The sequence below is a fragment of the Hippopotamus amphibius genome, chromosome 8, assembly GCF_030028045.1.
Source record: "Hippopotamus amphibius kiboko isolate mHipAmp2 chromosome 8, mHipAmp2.hap2, whole genome shotgun sequence".
Classification (NCBI taxonomy): Eukaryota; Metazoa; Chordata; class Mammalia; order Artiodactyla; family Hippopotamidae; genus Hippopotamus; species Hippopotamus amphibius.
In genome coordinates, this window is record NC_080193.1 from 68,905,042 (window position 1) to 68,921,369 (window position 16,328).

At 39.2% G+C, this 16,328-nt stretch overlaps 1 protein-coding gene across 2 annotated transcripts in view; it reads right to left on the reverse strand.

Moving 5' to 3' along the window:
- The window catches only part of STAM2 (signal transducing adaptor molecule 2), a 55,050-nt gene extending 42,888 nt beyond the window's left edge, over positions 1-12,162 (reverse strand). Inside the window, exon 1 of one of the 2 annotated variants that reach the window (XM_057745438.1) lies at positions 11,961-12,162. In XM_057745438.1, coding sequence (XP_057601421.1) covers positions 11,961-12,000 — 40 coding nt within the window. In that variant the 5' untranslated portion in view covers positions 12,001-12,162. The remainder of the gene's footprint in view (positions 1-11,960) is intronic. The other variant, XM_057745439.1, reaches the window with a different exon arrangement.
- Between the last annotated feature and the right edge of the window lie 4,166 nt (positions 12,163-16,328).

Below are 16,328 nucleotides of genomic sequence, written 5' to 3' on the forward strand. Positions count from 1 at the left end.
CTGGAATTTCATTTGGCACACTGGGTGAGGCAGGGATAGAAAAGTATTTTTATAAATTATTTTCAGTAGTTCCAATATCTAAGAATCTATCCTTTTCTCTTTGATCTGAGAAGCCAGCATCATCAATTACCAAATTTTGTCAGTATACATGTGTATGAGTACAAACACACACACTCAGGGCTTCCCTGGTGGCGCAGTGGTTAAGAATCCACCTGCAACGCAGGGGATATGGGTTCAAGCCCTGGTCCGGGAAGATCCCACATGCTGCGGAGTACCTAAGCCCGTGCACCACAACAACTGAGCCCCGCATGCTGCAACTACTGAAGCCCAAGTGCCTAGAGCCCATGCTCCACAACAAGAGAAGCCACCCGCACTGAGAAGCCCCCACACCAAAATGATGAGTAGCCCCCGCTCACCACAACTAGAGAAAGCCCGCATGCAGCAATGGACACCCAATGCAGCCAAAAATAAATAAATACATTAAAAAAAAAAAAACCCAAACACTCACACCCCCCCCCCCCCCGCATGCAACTGAGTCTGATTTTGGACCATCCAATAACCAACCTAGTTCTGCTAGAACTCAACTTTTAATCATTGTTTTTTCAATTTTGGCCATGGGATACATAATTAAACGCGAGGCCTCTTCAATACCCCTCAAACCCTTCCAACAATTTAAAAAATATCTAAACAGAATTTTTTTTACTTGATCTAATTTTTACAGAAAATGGAAAAATCCTGATTTAAATACTTCATCCAGCATAATTTACTTTCTACAAATATAGGACTCACAATTACTCTTTTTTAAAAAGTATAAAATCTAAAGACTTTATAATGGCCTGCCAAAAAGGATTTCATTTTTCAAATGAACGAAATGACAGTTAAATTATGTACTTAGGAGTATTCTGAACTCCTGGAAAAATTTTAAATATTATAATTAAGGAACCATTCTTTTATAGCATGTCACTTTGCCCAGTGTTGGGGCCATATCTCACATTATCCTGTGTCAAATGCATAGGGGGGAAGAGAGTGAAAAGAGCCCTCCTGGGGCCTAAATGCTAAATTTCCAGGGTTTGGTGGGTATAAGTCATAACATTTCATCACCAGGTTTTGATTACTGTTTATAGAGAGCTTCAAATACACAATGAAATGCTTCAGAAAGATTCTAACAATATCATAAAGAATCAGTCCATCAATACCGATAAGGAACAAAAGATCCTCTACATAGTCCATTATGTTCAATACACAGCACTAAAAAGAATTCAAGTCTACCCATAAAACTTTTAATAAAAAAGGCTCCATCAGTAATAAAAAAAAATACATTAACTATATAAAACAAGAATGCCCCAAAGAGATCTTCAAAGCTCTTCCTACTATGTTTGAAAATAAAAACTCATGACTGGTCTGCTTTCAACCGTGGCAGAATATCTGGTATCAGATTTGCTATTCTACCAAAACCAAGTATAAAACAGGCCAAATTACACCAAGGCAACTGTGTTCAGGAGATGAGTAACAAGCAATACACACCTGAGATCCTTGAGGGAAGGGAAATATGAAGTGAGCCTCACGATGGCCACACTGTTCTGCCTGGAAACACTTTCCTGTCCCAACACAAGGAGGACTAGCCCAAATAAAGCAGCTAGGAGACAGAGACCAGATTTCTGAGCACAGGGATTTCACTGTGGGTCCTCACTGGTCAAAAGCTGTGCTATACACACCCACACCCACACAGAGTGAGGCTCTATGAGGTCTAGTACAGATCACCTACTATGAGGCCAAAAGGTTATGTAATGCAAGGAGTCTTTTGAAGTTCCTGCCTGTTATGGACTGAATATCTGTGTCCCCACAAAATTCACACCTTGAAGCCCTAACTCCCAGCATTGCTGAAGTTGGAGACTAGACTCTAAAGAAGTAATTAAGGTTAAATGAGGTCATATGGTTAGAGCCCTGATCCAAGAGGATTAGTGTCCTCCTAAGAACAGACACCAGAAAGCTCACTGTCCTTCCTCACATGCACAAAAATGAGGTCACGTGAGGACACAGTGAGAAAGCAGCCATCTGCAACCTAAGGGGAGAGCCCTCACCAAATACCAACCCTCCTGGGACCTTGATCTTGGACTTCCAGTTGGTGAAACTGTGAGAAAACAAATTTCTGTTGCTTAGCTACATAGTCTACGGTATTTCGCTATGGCAGCCCAAGCAGACTAATACTCCACCCAGCTAGAGTAGAGAAAACATTTCAGGCTATCAGCTGAAACCCCCAAAAGGCTATCACACCTCAGGAGTAAAGGTACCCTAGAATTTAGTACAATATCAAACTAGCCCTACTTCATAAAGAAAACCAAGCCTGACAAAAACCTAAAAGATCCTCCAATAATATAACTACCTGACAGAACAAAACGCAACAGTCTTTTAAAGGAAGAAAACATAACCTAGCCTCCTTACAAAGATTAACTACAATGACCAGCATAATATAAAAAAAAAAATCACTAGATGTGCAAAAAAGTGTCCCACAATCAAGATAAAAGTAATGAATAAAAAAGATAGCATAATGCAAATTATGCTATCAAAAAAACTTTAAAGTAGGTATTATATATTTTTTTCAAGAACTTAAAGCAAACAATGGTCATAATAAGTAAGTAGATGATGAGTGCTCAGCAGAAAAACAGAAACTATAGAAATGGAATACCTAGAACTGAAAGGTACAACGTTTCAACTAAAATATTTCACTGGATGGACTTAAAACAGATTGAAGACTGCAGAAACAGTCAACACGAAGAAAAGTCAATAAAAGTTATCAAATTTGAAGAACAGAGAAAAAAGATCTAAGAAAACTGAACAGAGTCTCAGTATATTAGTTTTTTAAACTTTCTATGTAACAAATTACTGCAAATTAATGGTTTAAAACACCACTCATTATTAGCTCATAGTACTGTAGTTCAAAATCTAAGCAGGCTTGGTTGGGTTCCATGCTCAGGGTATTACAAACTTGTTGGGGAACTGCTGTTAATTAACACATAGTAACTAAATTCATGTATACTGGAATTATGTAAAGTGAAGACTGCCTGTACATTAAAGCAGAGTTTAAATATTTCTTTAAATGTGCACAAAATTACCAACACCTAGAAATAATCTAGGACAATATACTCAGTGTGTTCTCTGAATACAATGTATTTGTATTAGACCAAACATAACAGCCAATCACATGGACATTAACAATCACGACATATGTGTAATTAACACTATAACAGAAGGCAATACAAAATTTCATTATAATTAGGATACTATATATCAATATCTTGATATATTGTATATATGACTATGAGCAATGGTAGATCTTAAGGGAAAAAACTGCTTTTTATGTATTAATTTTAAACAATTATTTTTATACATTAAAATTAAAACAGAAGAACAGGAAAAAACTGGCAAAAGTTTTTTTTTTTTGAAAGCAAAAATAAACTAGAAAATGGAAAGCAAGTAAATAAGTAGACTTCATTTTGGTATCTAACAGGAAACCACAGCTGACAGCTTTTACTGAAGATATGAAAGTGTTCTTTCTCTGTGCCAATTCATTATAAACTAAATAATTATTTGAAAATATAGGACAGGACAGCCATTTTTTTCTAGTTTATAAGTCATACAAGTTTACACTACTAAAATAATACATACTTGTTATTAAATTTCTAGACCACACAATTCGTGTGTAAAGTTAGCTTACAATATTTAAATGCCCAATACTTCAAACTGATAGATTATAAGCATTTCATGTGCTTCTCTAACTCCAATGACAACAATCACACTTAGCATTTTAGAGTACTTGGGTTTAACATACTTTCTCTCTTTTAATCCTCCTCCCCATTCACTGTTTTGATTTCCCTGGGTAAAACTTTTATTGATGCAACTCTTCAGTTTACCCTGGGGAAAGCAGTAATATAAATTCTACTTCAATACACTACTTGTTATCTCCTCAAATGAAAACCTACTTACGGCTCTGAGTAATAAATGACAGATAACAATTTAATTAAGAAACAATAACAAGTAATAGTTTCAAAGTTTTTTACATATGCTAAATTACCTACACTGAATCCAATGGGGATTCCCCATTTTATAGATGAGAAAACTGAGATACAGAAAAGTAACTAGCACAAGATCATACAGCTAGTAAATAGTTAAAGCGGGATTTCAACAGGCATCTGGCTAAGAGTATATTTTCTATTAAACTGCCTCTTGGGCACAATTTTTGTTCAAAACTGCTAAATTAACTCTTTCAACAAGTTAGTTTTCAGTTTCTCTATGCAGGAACATTTTAAACATACTAAATAGGACAAATGCAAGATCAACTCTTGTTTATAAGGAAAGGGTCAGACAGAATGCCATGCTTAACTCCATTTACTACATCATCTAATAATACAATACACATATTTAAGAACTTCTTGCTCTGGTGGAATACAGAAAAGTGATTGCTACTCTTTTTTCATTTCACATGTCACCACCAACATTTGTGGGGGGGACTAGGAAGAGTTTAGAGAGTTGGGCAGATAGGAAAAAGGAAAAAAAAAATCAAAATTATCTTTTACTGCCTTCCAATATTTACTCTACTTAAAAGGGAAAAGGTCTAGGGCCAGCCTTTACCTTCCTACTAGTTCACTTTCTTCTTGTCTGATATTCCCAAAATACCCTCTGTAATCCTGTTCATTGAGAGCCACACCCCCTCCCAACTCCACAGAACAGGCATGCTCATTTCTACAAACATCCTTACATTAGGGAACAGGGCAGAAGTATAAATGTAGTAAGTATAATTTCTATTTTAACAGACCTATCTGGAAGCTTCACGTGCAAGACACTTACTAATAGCTGGGGAAAGGAAAAATGAATCTCCAGAGTAGCCACTAACATGCCAACAAAAGCAGTTAGGTTAGGGAGATGATCATATAACCTCTGCAGACTGAGGAAATCATTATGCACATGTGGAATACACACATCATCATTAACACTGAAGACCCACCTTCTCTATCCCAGCTCTGAAACTTACATACTAGCTTAAGGTTGCTAAGTAGTTCACCTCAGCTCTCACTCAGATCTGAATCCATGTTCTCAATTGTAAAATGGAAATTAAAATGGCTGCCATGCTTAGAAGGGGAGTTGTCAAAATTAGGCGAAAAGAAAAATGAATGAAAGACTTAAACAGATATTTCAAAAAAGAGGACATTAATTTAGTGAATAACTACATTAAAGATCAGATAATACATATTAAAGCCACAGTGAGATGCCACTAAAATGGCTTAAAACTACACCACCATATGCCAACAAATTTTTGACATGAAATTGAAGTACTATGAGCTAAAAATAAGTAGGTGGCAGCTTCAAAATGTCAATAATTTTCAGGGGACAATGCCTGATGTCTATCATATAGACCTTCTTAGGCTCAATCCCTATACTAAATACAAACATTTATTCACTATCAAGTAAAGTTACAGAGCCTAATGAGACAATAATATTAAAAAAAAAGTTCTTTCCCTTCAGCCTTCCACCTCAAGTGACAGTAGTATTATGTATATATTTACTTATAAAAAAAGCATCCTCTTGCCCTCTTACCTAACTTTAAAATTACTGTTGACCCTTGAATAACACGGGTTTGAACTGCACAGATCCACTTAATATACAGATTTTTTTTTGAATAAGTATATTGGAAAAAATTTTTGGAGGTTTGTTTTGTAACAATCTGAAAAAACCTGCAGACAAACTGGTTAGCCCAGAAATACAAAAAAAAATTAAGGAAAAAGTATGCCATGAATGTATAAAATACATGTAGGTATACATATAACATGCAAAACATTTTAACAGACTGTGTTATAGGTAAGGCTCCAGTCAACAGTAGGCTATTAGCTGTTAAGTTATGGGGGAGTCAAGTTAATACATGGATTTTCAATTGTGCAGGGGGTTGGCACCCCAACCCCCCGAGTTGTTCAAGGGTCAACTATATAATCTAAGAAAGCTTAGAACTAATTATTATTATCAGGAAATAAAGTATATTATTAACTATTAAATCCCCAGTTCATATGAATCAAAAGTATAAACTACGTCTTCTCAAATCCTAAAAGAACATAAAAGAAACTCCCTTTTAAGATTTTACTATTCTGATAATAAACCCATATGAAAGAAAAAAGGCCAAAAACAGCTAAGACTATCAAAATGAAGAAAAACAAGACGGGGGTTTGCCCTACCACCTATAAAGGCCACTGACTTTAGAATGTAGTATTGGTACAGGATAGATAAAAGAACAGTGTAGAACAGAAAGCACAGACACAGGCCTCATACAAAGAAAGGGGTTTACTATATGAAGGAGAAAGTGCTCCAAACTAGTGGGGGAAGGACAGACAATTCAATAAATGGTGATTAGACAATTGATAATTGTCTATTGTGAACTGACTATCCAATCAAATCCCTCCTTAGACTTTATATAAAGAGCAAGTCCAGGTTTCCCTGGTGGCACAGTGGTTAAGAATCTGCCTGCCAGTGCAGGGGACACAGGTTCAATCCCTGGTCCGGGAGTATCCCACATGCCGCAGAGCAACTAAGCCCGTGTGCCACAACTACTGAGCCTGCACTCTAGAACCCGCCAGCCATAACTATTGAGCCCACGTGCCACAACTACTGAAGCCTGCGAGCCTAGAGCCCGTGCTCCACACAAGAGAAGCCACCGCAATGAGGAGCCTGTGCACCACAATGAAGAGTAGCCCCCACTCTCCGCAACTAGAGAAAGCCCATGCAGCAGCAACGAAGACCCAACACAGCCAATAAATAAATAAATAAATAAATTTATTTAAAAAAAAAAAAAAGACCAAGTCCAGGTGGACTAAAGACCTAACTGTGAAAATCAAAACTTCAGTAAAACTTTCAAAAGAAAACATGACAAGATCCTTATAGACTCGAGGCAGAGAGAAAGCTTTTCTTGAACAAGAAAAAATAAAATCAAGGGAGAAAGGCAATATTACAAAATCAAAACTTCAATTTTCTTAATAATGAAAGACATCAGAAACAAAAAGAAGCAACAGACTGGGATATATATTTGCAATTTACATAAATAACAAAAGATTAGTAGAGAATGCATGTAGAACTTTACAAAATTAATGAGAAAAAATAATCCAACAGAATAATAAGTACATGAAAGTGATGAGCAGGCAATTTATACAAAAAGAAAACAGACTAACCAAGAGATATATGAAAAGATGTTCAACTGCAATGAAGTTGAAATGAATTGAAAATAATGCCCTATTTCATACACATCAAATTGGTATAAATTTTAAAATCTGACAATACCTACTGTCAGAGAGAATGTGGAACAACAGGGACTTCACTTCACAGCTGGTGGGAGTAAAATCTCCCACAAATACTTGGAAGAACAATTCTGTTATTATTTACATTTTGCAACGTTGCACTATACACACTTTTAATAAAGAATTCCTCTTCAAGATACAATCACTGGAGAATCTCTCGCCCTTATGAAGAAGAAATCATGGATAGGAACTTTCACTGCAGTGTTGTTCATAATAGCAAAAAACTGTAAAATAACTTCATGTCCATTCATAGGAGAATGGGTTTAAAAAATGTAGAATATCACACAGCTGGACTTCCTAGGTGGCGCAGTGGTAAAGAATCTGCCTACCAATGCCGGGGACACGGGTTCAAGCCCTGCCCTAGGAAGATTCCACATGCTACGGAGCAACTAAACCCGTGCACCACAACTACTGAGCCTGTGCTCTAGAGCCCGTGAGCCAAACTACTGAGCCCATGTGCCACAACTACTGAAGCCCACACGCCTAGGGCCCGTGCTCCACAACAAGAGAAGCCACTACAGTGAGGAGCCTGTGCACCACAAAGAAGAGTAGCTCCCGCTCGCAACAACTAGAGAAAGCCTGTGTGCAGCAACGAAGACCCAACACAGCCAATAAATAAATTAAATAAGTAAATAAAAATAAATTAAAAAAAAAGAATATCACACAGCTCTTAAAATTGACGAACTAGAGCTACAGACATCAACATGAATAACTCTCACAAAAAAATACTGAATGACAGGTTGCAAATGACTACAAAGAATATTATTTTTTACGAAGTTTAAAAATATGTAAAACAATACATATAATATATTTGTAGGTAAGCATAGATTATAAAATAGACTTTTTATCTATTTAGAGGGTGTTTAACTCTGCGAAGAGAGGAAAAAGAACAGTAGCAGGCAGCTAATAAATATAAGTAATAATTTCCACTGTATCTTGAATGTTTTCTTATTAAAAAAAAGAATAAAGTATGGCAAAATGTTAGGACTTGACAGAGGTGACTGACAGGAGCTGGAGTTTATGTTATATTCTGTACTTTATGCTAAAAATTTTCATCATTTAAAATATTACAAAATATATCAATTAAAATTTGTAACTATTTTAATTAGGACTAGATATTAGGATTTTTGGTACCATGTAAGCAAAAGAAAGTATAGAAAAAAAATGGCTGTTATCGCTATCATTCTCACCTAAAACCAAGTATTTTTTTAATTTTAGTTTTTTGCAACCTCATGTGTCCATGAATTGCCTTAATAATAACTATGTAAATGCAATACATTTAAACATATAAAGTAAATTTGTACTATCAGAGTGCTATCAATATCTATTTTTATGTTTGGATTTCTTGTAAGATTTCATTAGAGAAAAAAATTCCATGACCGAAAACTCCAAGTTGCCTCACTGTCAAGTTATTTGAACACAACATAAGCCAAAGACATAGCAATATATGCATTCAAATTTTACTTGGAAAGTCTCCTTTTGAGATAAAGTTCATAATACTTCAATCCACTGTGTCAGAAGAGTTTCTGTAGAGGTAGAATTTGAGTTCAGCTTTGTGGAACACAAGTAATTATATCTTTAAAGAAGGAGACAGTGTTGTTGAAAAAAGCAAAAATCTATCAGTGAATAGTAAATGGCAAGAAAGACTGCCTGGCTAGGGTAAGGAGAAAAAGGATATGCAAATAAGAACTGGAGTTAGGGAGCAGAAGAGACAGTCATGACTCGGAACCAACATCATGAGACTGGAAAAATCAGTACAGGATGTAAGGAAATGACATCTGCCCTTTTAACACTACCACTAAATCTTCCTACTGTGGCTCTGTCCCTCATGTTTTACTTTCTCCTTGGAATCCCCTAAAAAGGTTGCCTCATCCAGGCTCTACCTTAGGAAACCTGCACTCCCCTTCAAGATAAGAATCAGGGCTGGGGTGAGGGGGCATGTGTGTGGATATTTTCTCTTTTTTTTTTCTCAGCACAGCTTCAAAGGAATTTTATTCAACAAAACAAATAATAAATCCAGATTAGAAGAAATCCAATAAATATTTAAAGAGCTCTAATGCTACCATACCTAGCATACCCTTCAAGATTTGCAGATTCTGACTTCAAGAAAAAAACAGGAACTTGCCAGAGTTCCTTACCTCCTACCTTTTGGCCTGCTACCATCTGACAAGTCATATACCACCATCAACTTATGAGTGCCTTCCTAGACACCTTGACTCGCTACAGCCTTTTCTCAGTCTCAGGGTCTGAAAAAAGGATTTCTTCCCCACATGAATGATGTCAGAAACACTGTTCACCTTCTGATGAGACTGCACCCACCAAAGGAATGTAATTTCAGCTTTACAGTTAATTATAAAATGACCATACCATACATACAGTAAGAGATGGCTACTCCCTGCAGGTGTAAGTGCTATCAGGAAAGCAGGGAGAAAGAGAGGATAGTGTGAACACCTTCACAGATGAAGTGTGTGCCTGAAGGTCCTTGTCTTCTCTTCAGGGAAGATGACTGTTTTAAATAAAGGGAGAATGTAAAGCATCTCCTGTATTTCCAGTATCGTATTTTTCACACTATTTTACAATCATCTTTTTATGTGTGTATGAGTTATCCATTAGACTGAGAGTTTCTTGAGGGAAACCAGTTTATTTATTAAATTTGTGTCCCCAGAACTTAACACAATGTCTGACGCACAGTAATCACTCATTGCCTGTTTGTTTAATGAAAGGTAAACAAAGCTATGACAAAAAAAAAATGTTAATAAAAACTTGACTGAATCAAAGAGAGTAAGCAAAAAGGGCAATGACATTGCAAAGGAACATTCCTGTGGGCATCTCAAGTTAAACAAAGACTTGGTTGTCATGTTACTTAACCACTGTATTTCAAATTAAAAGTGTCTTTAGTTTTGAAAAATGCAATATATAATTCCTCTTCTACGATAGAGGTATAAAGTCAATTTGAAATCCTTAGTATTTCACGGCACTTTTTCTATTAATTCCAACCACTTGCCTAAAAGAGGTTACAATCAAACTTTCTATTTTATCTTTAAACTGCCTTTTGGATATTGACCTCAGTCCATCATACTTGAGTTAACAAATAAGTACTTGAAGCTTTGACTAATGGCATTATCCATGAAATAATCTATACACAGTATTTTGGCGCTTTTTTGTCTTAACAGCAGTGCTTCTTCTATTACAGTGGTACTAAACTGTGATCCACTAAACCATGTAGGAACCTCAGGAGCCACTGAGGGGGAGGTTTAGAAAAGCAGCGTGGCTTACTTTTACCAGAGAAATTTTCAATCAGAAAATATTGGCTTTCACGAAAGATCTCCCTTGAAGAGTTTCACGGTTTTTAAGTTTGAAAATTATTTGTCTTATTCTGTTTTGCCTTTTGTTCCTTTTTTTTTTCAGTATGACAAAATTAAAGTCTTCACAACAACACTAAAAAGTGCAGGTCTCATTGCAACAAAAGAAGACATCATTAGGTATTTCAAAAGCTGAGGCTGTGAGCCTCAACAATATGCTTCCAAGATTTAAAGCAGTCACCAACGTTAAACTACTAAGAAAAAAGTTGAATGAAATTATGGAAATATGTATTTGAAGACTATCTAAAGGTCAAGACATATAAAGATTTTAGCTCTCTGGGAATGAAAGGAACTGATACACCATACTTGACTTTTGAACACGCTTTTGGAATCACATAATATACCAAAATATGGCGCTTTCTAGAATTTCCCCATAATTAGAAAATTGTAACTATGAAACAAGTGCAATATCCTGTGATGTGCAATATTCTGTATGACTAGCAATTTTCAGCCATGCGTTTTTTCATTCTACTACATCCTAAAACTCTACCTAGAGGTAACTACTGCTACAAAAACATTTACTTACTTTAGCCAGCCTGGTTTACTGTTTTTCTAATGCCACAAGTACGTTCTCATACCCAGTCCATCTTTTTCTCACTCCATAGTCTCTGACGACCCCCCAACAAGTAAAACATCAGGTGTTCTGGACTATTTTGAAATCCTGGGGTTTTCCTTTTCATACCCTAAGATAGAACACCTTAACAGCACTTGCCACACCCATGGAAAGAGTAACACTTCCAACTACCGTAAATAAATCCTTAATCCGTGTTATCAGCGCTCGGACGCATCCATATATAAGCGAAGTAAAATAGGTTCTTCTTATTGAAGGGGGCAAGCTGAAGTCTCTAAGTATTAAGCCGCCCCAGACAGCAGGGTCTGCTACATCATTTTTAAGCGCGGGGCGGGGGAGTGGAGGCAGGGGGGACACTAGACTCAACCAGCTCTGGAGGGAGCTGGAAGTTTGTGTCATCAACTCCGCAACTGCTCAATTAGTCCAGTCTCCAGAGAGCCCCAGGCTCCTCCCTACGCCTGCGCCTGGCGAAAGGAACTGTCCTCTTTGGGGGTCGCCAACCTCAGGTGGGCTGGAGACACTCCCCAGGCTGTTAGGAATGCGCCGAGGTTACCCCCAGGAAAATCCTGGCTGCCAGGCAGCGGCGGCGCCGCCCCCTCCTCTCCCTGTGCTCCAGTCTCCGGAGTCGCAACCGCCCACTTTCTAGCACAACAAACAACGGCCCGGGGCCTGAGGCCCGGGTCCAGCACTCACCCACTTCTTGCTCGAAAGGGTTAGCGGTGAACAGAGGCATCTCGCCGGCGCCCAAGCCCTAGTCTCCGCGGTCAGGCTGAGGCTCGGCAGCTGCTCCGGGCTGGGGGACCGGCGGCCGCGCCTTCCTAGACGGCTCGGCTCCGATCGCGCCCGGCACTTCCGCCACCGCACCTGCCCCGCTCCCGCCTGACGGGCCAACTCCGAGTCCGCGCTCCGCCCCCAACTCTCCTCCCGGGCTGAGGTCCCCCCAGCCGCCAGAATCTTCTCAGAGCCCTGTCGCCGCCGCCCGCTGAGAGGAGGCGGCAGCCCTAGTCCGGACGCCTAGTCCGATGGGTCAGGCGGCCGCCGTGGCCACCTTTCCATCGCTAGGACCCCAGCAAGCCACGGAGCGGGGGACCTTCAGGGGCGGAAGTCGTCGCGCCTAGAACTGGGCGACGCCGGAGGCCCGGAAGCTGCTGTGCTGGCGGCCGCTCTGCAGGGGGCGCGGTCGTCTGGGATTCTTCGCATAGGGCTGCTGGTTCAGATGGTCCGGTTCTCTCCAATTTAGTTCCTTTCTAAGCTGTGGGCTAAGACCCCCGCGGCCGAGGGCCGGCGGCTGCGTTCCCGTCACAGTCCCGTTGCCCTGGAAACGGATGGAGCCTCGCAGGCTTGGAGAGTCGGCGGAGAGTCTGGCTCCGCCCCTGGCGCTTACGGGTTACGCTGTCCTTGGCTCCTAAACCCTCCGGAATAACCACCCTGGAAAGCAGTGGCCAAAGTAACAGTGGCTCTGTGGGGACTCCTAACTTTTCGCTTTCCATCGTGCTTTTGCCCTGAAAACACTGCTCGACTCTGGGAACCCAAAAACGAATGAGTCACACTCCCTGCCTTCAAGTGGCTGACAGTTTTATGGAGACAGTGTATAGCATATACATGACAGTACCTGCTATATAATTGGGGTCTCAAACTCAAATTCCCATCGGAGCCAGCCAGGTATTGAAATGAGTGTGAAAGTGCGAGCACCCTTCCCACCCACACGCTCCCAAACCCTCAACCCTGTTTTATTTTTCTATAGCGTTTATCACTCTCCAATATAGAATTTACTTATGTTTTCTGTCTCTCCTCTTTAGACTATAAACTCCATGATTATTTTTGTTCACTGCTGTATCCGCAGCATCTAAAATAGTGTCCAGCAAATAACAGGTGCTTAATAAATACCTTTCAAATCCAACCAAACAGTGCATGGCAGCTACCAGTAAACTTAAGGCATTTGTTGAAGTGTGAGCCCTACTAGAGCGTCCAATTTTTCAACGTTTTTTTTAATGTTAAGAATTAATTCAACATTTTTAATAATGGGCCAAACAAAACCATTTTACAACCTCTGGTATGAAGACGATGCAAAGAAGAGAGAATCTTTATACATGGAATAGTTCAGAAAGGTGGTTGCATTTTATATGTTCCAAAGCATTTGGTTTGAGTGTTTTTAAAATAAACTTTATTTTGGAATAATTTTAGATTTACAAGCAAGTTACAAAGATAGTACAGAGAGGCCTCGTTTACCCCTCACCCCTTTCTGCCATTGTTAACATCTTACATTTCCATAGTACATTTGTCAAAACTAACAAACTAACAGTAGTTCGTTGCTGTTGACTAAACCCCAGATTTATTTGGATTTTACCAATGATTACATTAATGGTCTCTCTTTTTTTTTTTTTTTCCAGGATCCAGTCCACGTGTTCCAGGTATCCCCAAGATCACCCCCAGGTTCAATAATTCACTGCGACTCATAGGATTCAGCATATAGTCATCCTCATGACTATTTTTTATTACAACTAAAGGATACAAAACAATCAGCAAAGGGAAAAGGCACATAGGGTAAAGTCTGGAGGTGCAAGCTTCCAAGAGTCCTCTCTCAGGCGAGACACACAGGGCATGCTTAAATCCTCACAGCACATGTAAAGTGTCATCTACCAGGTAAGCGTATTGCAGATTCAATGCCCAGGGTTTTTATTGGAGGCTAGTCACACAGCACCCTCTACCTAACCTGCACCCATATTTCCAGACTCTTAGAAGGAAAGCAGATGTTCAGCATAAACTACATTGTTTATGCAAACAGTTTAGGCACCATGAGCCATTCTATTCAGGGAAATTGTGGAAACTCTCCCAAAATCTAAGTTCCCAAATGCCAGTCAATGGCCAACCTTGCCAGTAGACCTTTCCTTTTTTTTAAATTTTATTTTTTATTGAAGTGTAGTTGAAATACAATGTCATGATAATTACTGCTGTACAACAGTGACTCAGTTATACATATATATACACTCTTTTTTCATATTGTTTTCCATTATGGTTTATCATAGGGTTTTGAATATAGTTCCCTGTGCTATACAGTAGGACCTTGTTGTTTATCCATTCTATGTATACCAGTTTGCACCTGCTCACCCCAAACTCCCAATCCTTCCCTCCCCACACTCGCCCCCCATGGCAACCACCACTCTATTCTCTATGTCCCTGATTCTGTTTCTGTTTCATAAGATAGGTTCATTTGTCTCACATTTTAGATTCCACATACAAGTGGTATCATATGGTATTTGTCTTTCTCTTTCTGATTTCACTTACTTTCACTTTCTCTAGTCACTTTTTTATTAACTTAACTATAATTGATTTACAATACTGTGTTAGTTTCAGGTGTACAACTTCAGATTCTTTTCCATTATAGGTTATGACAATATATTGAATATAGTAACCTGCACTATACAGTAAATCCTTATTGTTGATTTATTTTATATATAGTGGTGTGGCAAGCAGTCCTTTCTAAGGATAGCAGTCTCAGGCCTGCTGTGTTAACCCTTTTCTGCATACCAGAGTATCACAGTTCATTAGGTTGTCACGTCTTCCTAGTCTCTTCTGGTTTATGACGGTTTCTCAGTCTTTCCTTATTTTTTATGACCTTAACAGTCTTGAGGAGTGCTGACCAGATATTCTGTGGACTGCCCCTGAATCTAACTTACTCTGATGTCTTTCTCATGCTTATACGGGTGTTGTGGAGTTTTGGAAACAGTATCACAGAAGTGGAGTGTCCTCATCACATCATCGTAGGGGTACATGATATCTGGTGATGGTAATTTTTAGCACTTGGTAAGCGTAGCATTTGCCAAGTTCCTCCACTTAAAAGTTAATACTTTTTCCCTTTCCCTACTCTTTTCTTAGGAAGCAGGTCACATCCTCAAGGGGAAGGGAGGGCATTAAGCTTCATCTTCTGTAGAGGGGAGTATCTAAGTATATTATTGGAGTTCTTCTATAAGGAAAATGTGTCTCTTCTCTCCTAATATTACTTATTATTAAATTATTTCTATCAGTATGAACTCATGTATATTTATTTTATACTTTGGGTTGTAATCCAATAATACATTTTGTTGGTGTTGTCTTGTTTGCTTTTGCTCAAAGTATTCCAGCTTTGGCCATTGGGAGCTCTTTCAGTAGACTTCTGTGTCCCTTTGATGTGTCACTATTTTTTTTTTTTAGCATTTCTTTACTTTCTGGTACTGTAAGATGATGTAGGCTTATCTTGTATATTCTCTGCTGCAGTCTTATAATCAACCATTTCTCAAAGGCAACCTGATTCTTTTTTTTTAAATAAATTTATTTATTTATTTATTGGCTGCATTGGGTCTTCATTGATGTGTGTGGGCTTTCTCTAGTTGAGAAGAGTGGGGACTACTCTTCTTTGTGGTGTGCGGGCTTCTCATTGTGGTGGCTTCTCTTGTTCCGGAGGCAGAAGCACAGGTTCTAGGCACGTGGGCTTCAGTAGTTGTGGCACGTGGGCTCAATAGTTGTGGCTTGCAGGCTCTAGAGCACAGGCTCAGCAATTGTGGCACACAGGCTTGGTTGCTCCATGGCATGTGGGATCTTCCCAGGCCAGGGCTCGAACCTGTGTCCCCTGCATTGGCAGGTGGATTCTTAACCACTGCGCCACCAGGGAAGCCCCAAGGCAACCTGATTCTGACATTCTCTTTAAAGACTGCCATAGAAGAACCTAGCCTTCATGTTGTGCCTTGAGTAGAGAGCTGGCTAACCTGAGCTTGTTATTTCCTCCCTGAAGCACACTTCCTGAAGAGTAATTAACAACAGCCATCCAGTTCCACAGTTTTTATAATTGTCTTTGCCTCTCTCAAATGCTAGAGCTATTATAGAAGCCGGTACTTGCCCTTCTACTTGTATCCAACCCCAGTTTACCATGATCTTAGTCATTGTGATGCTATAGAGATAGTTCTCAACATTTGGCATCAGAACCACCTGGAGGGCTTGTTAAGAACACAGATTGCTGGACCCCACTGCAGAGTTTCTCGTTTAGTCTTGTGTAGAGTGCAGCCTAACCCCTAGCCAGGTAAACGT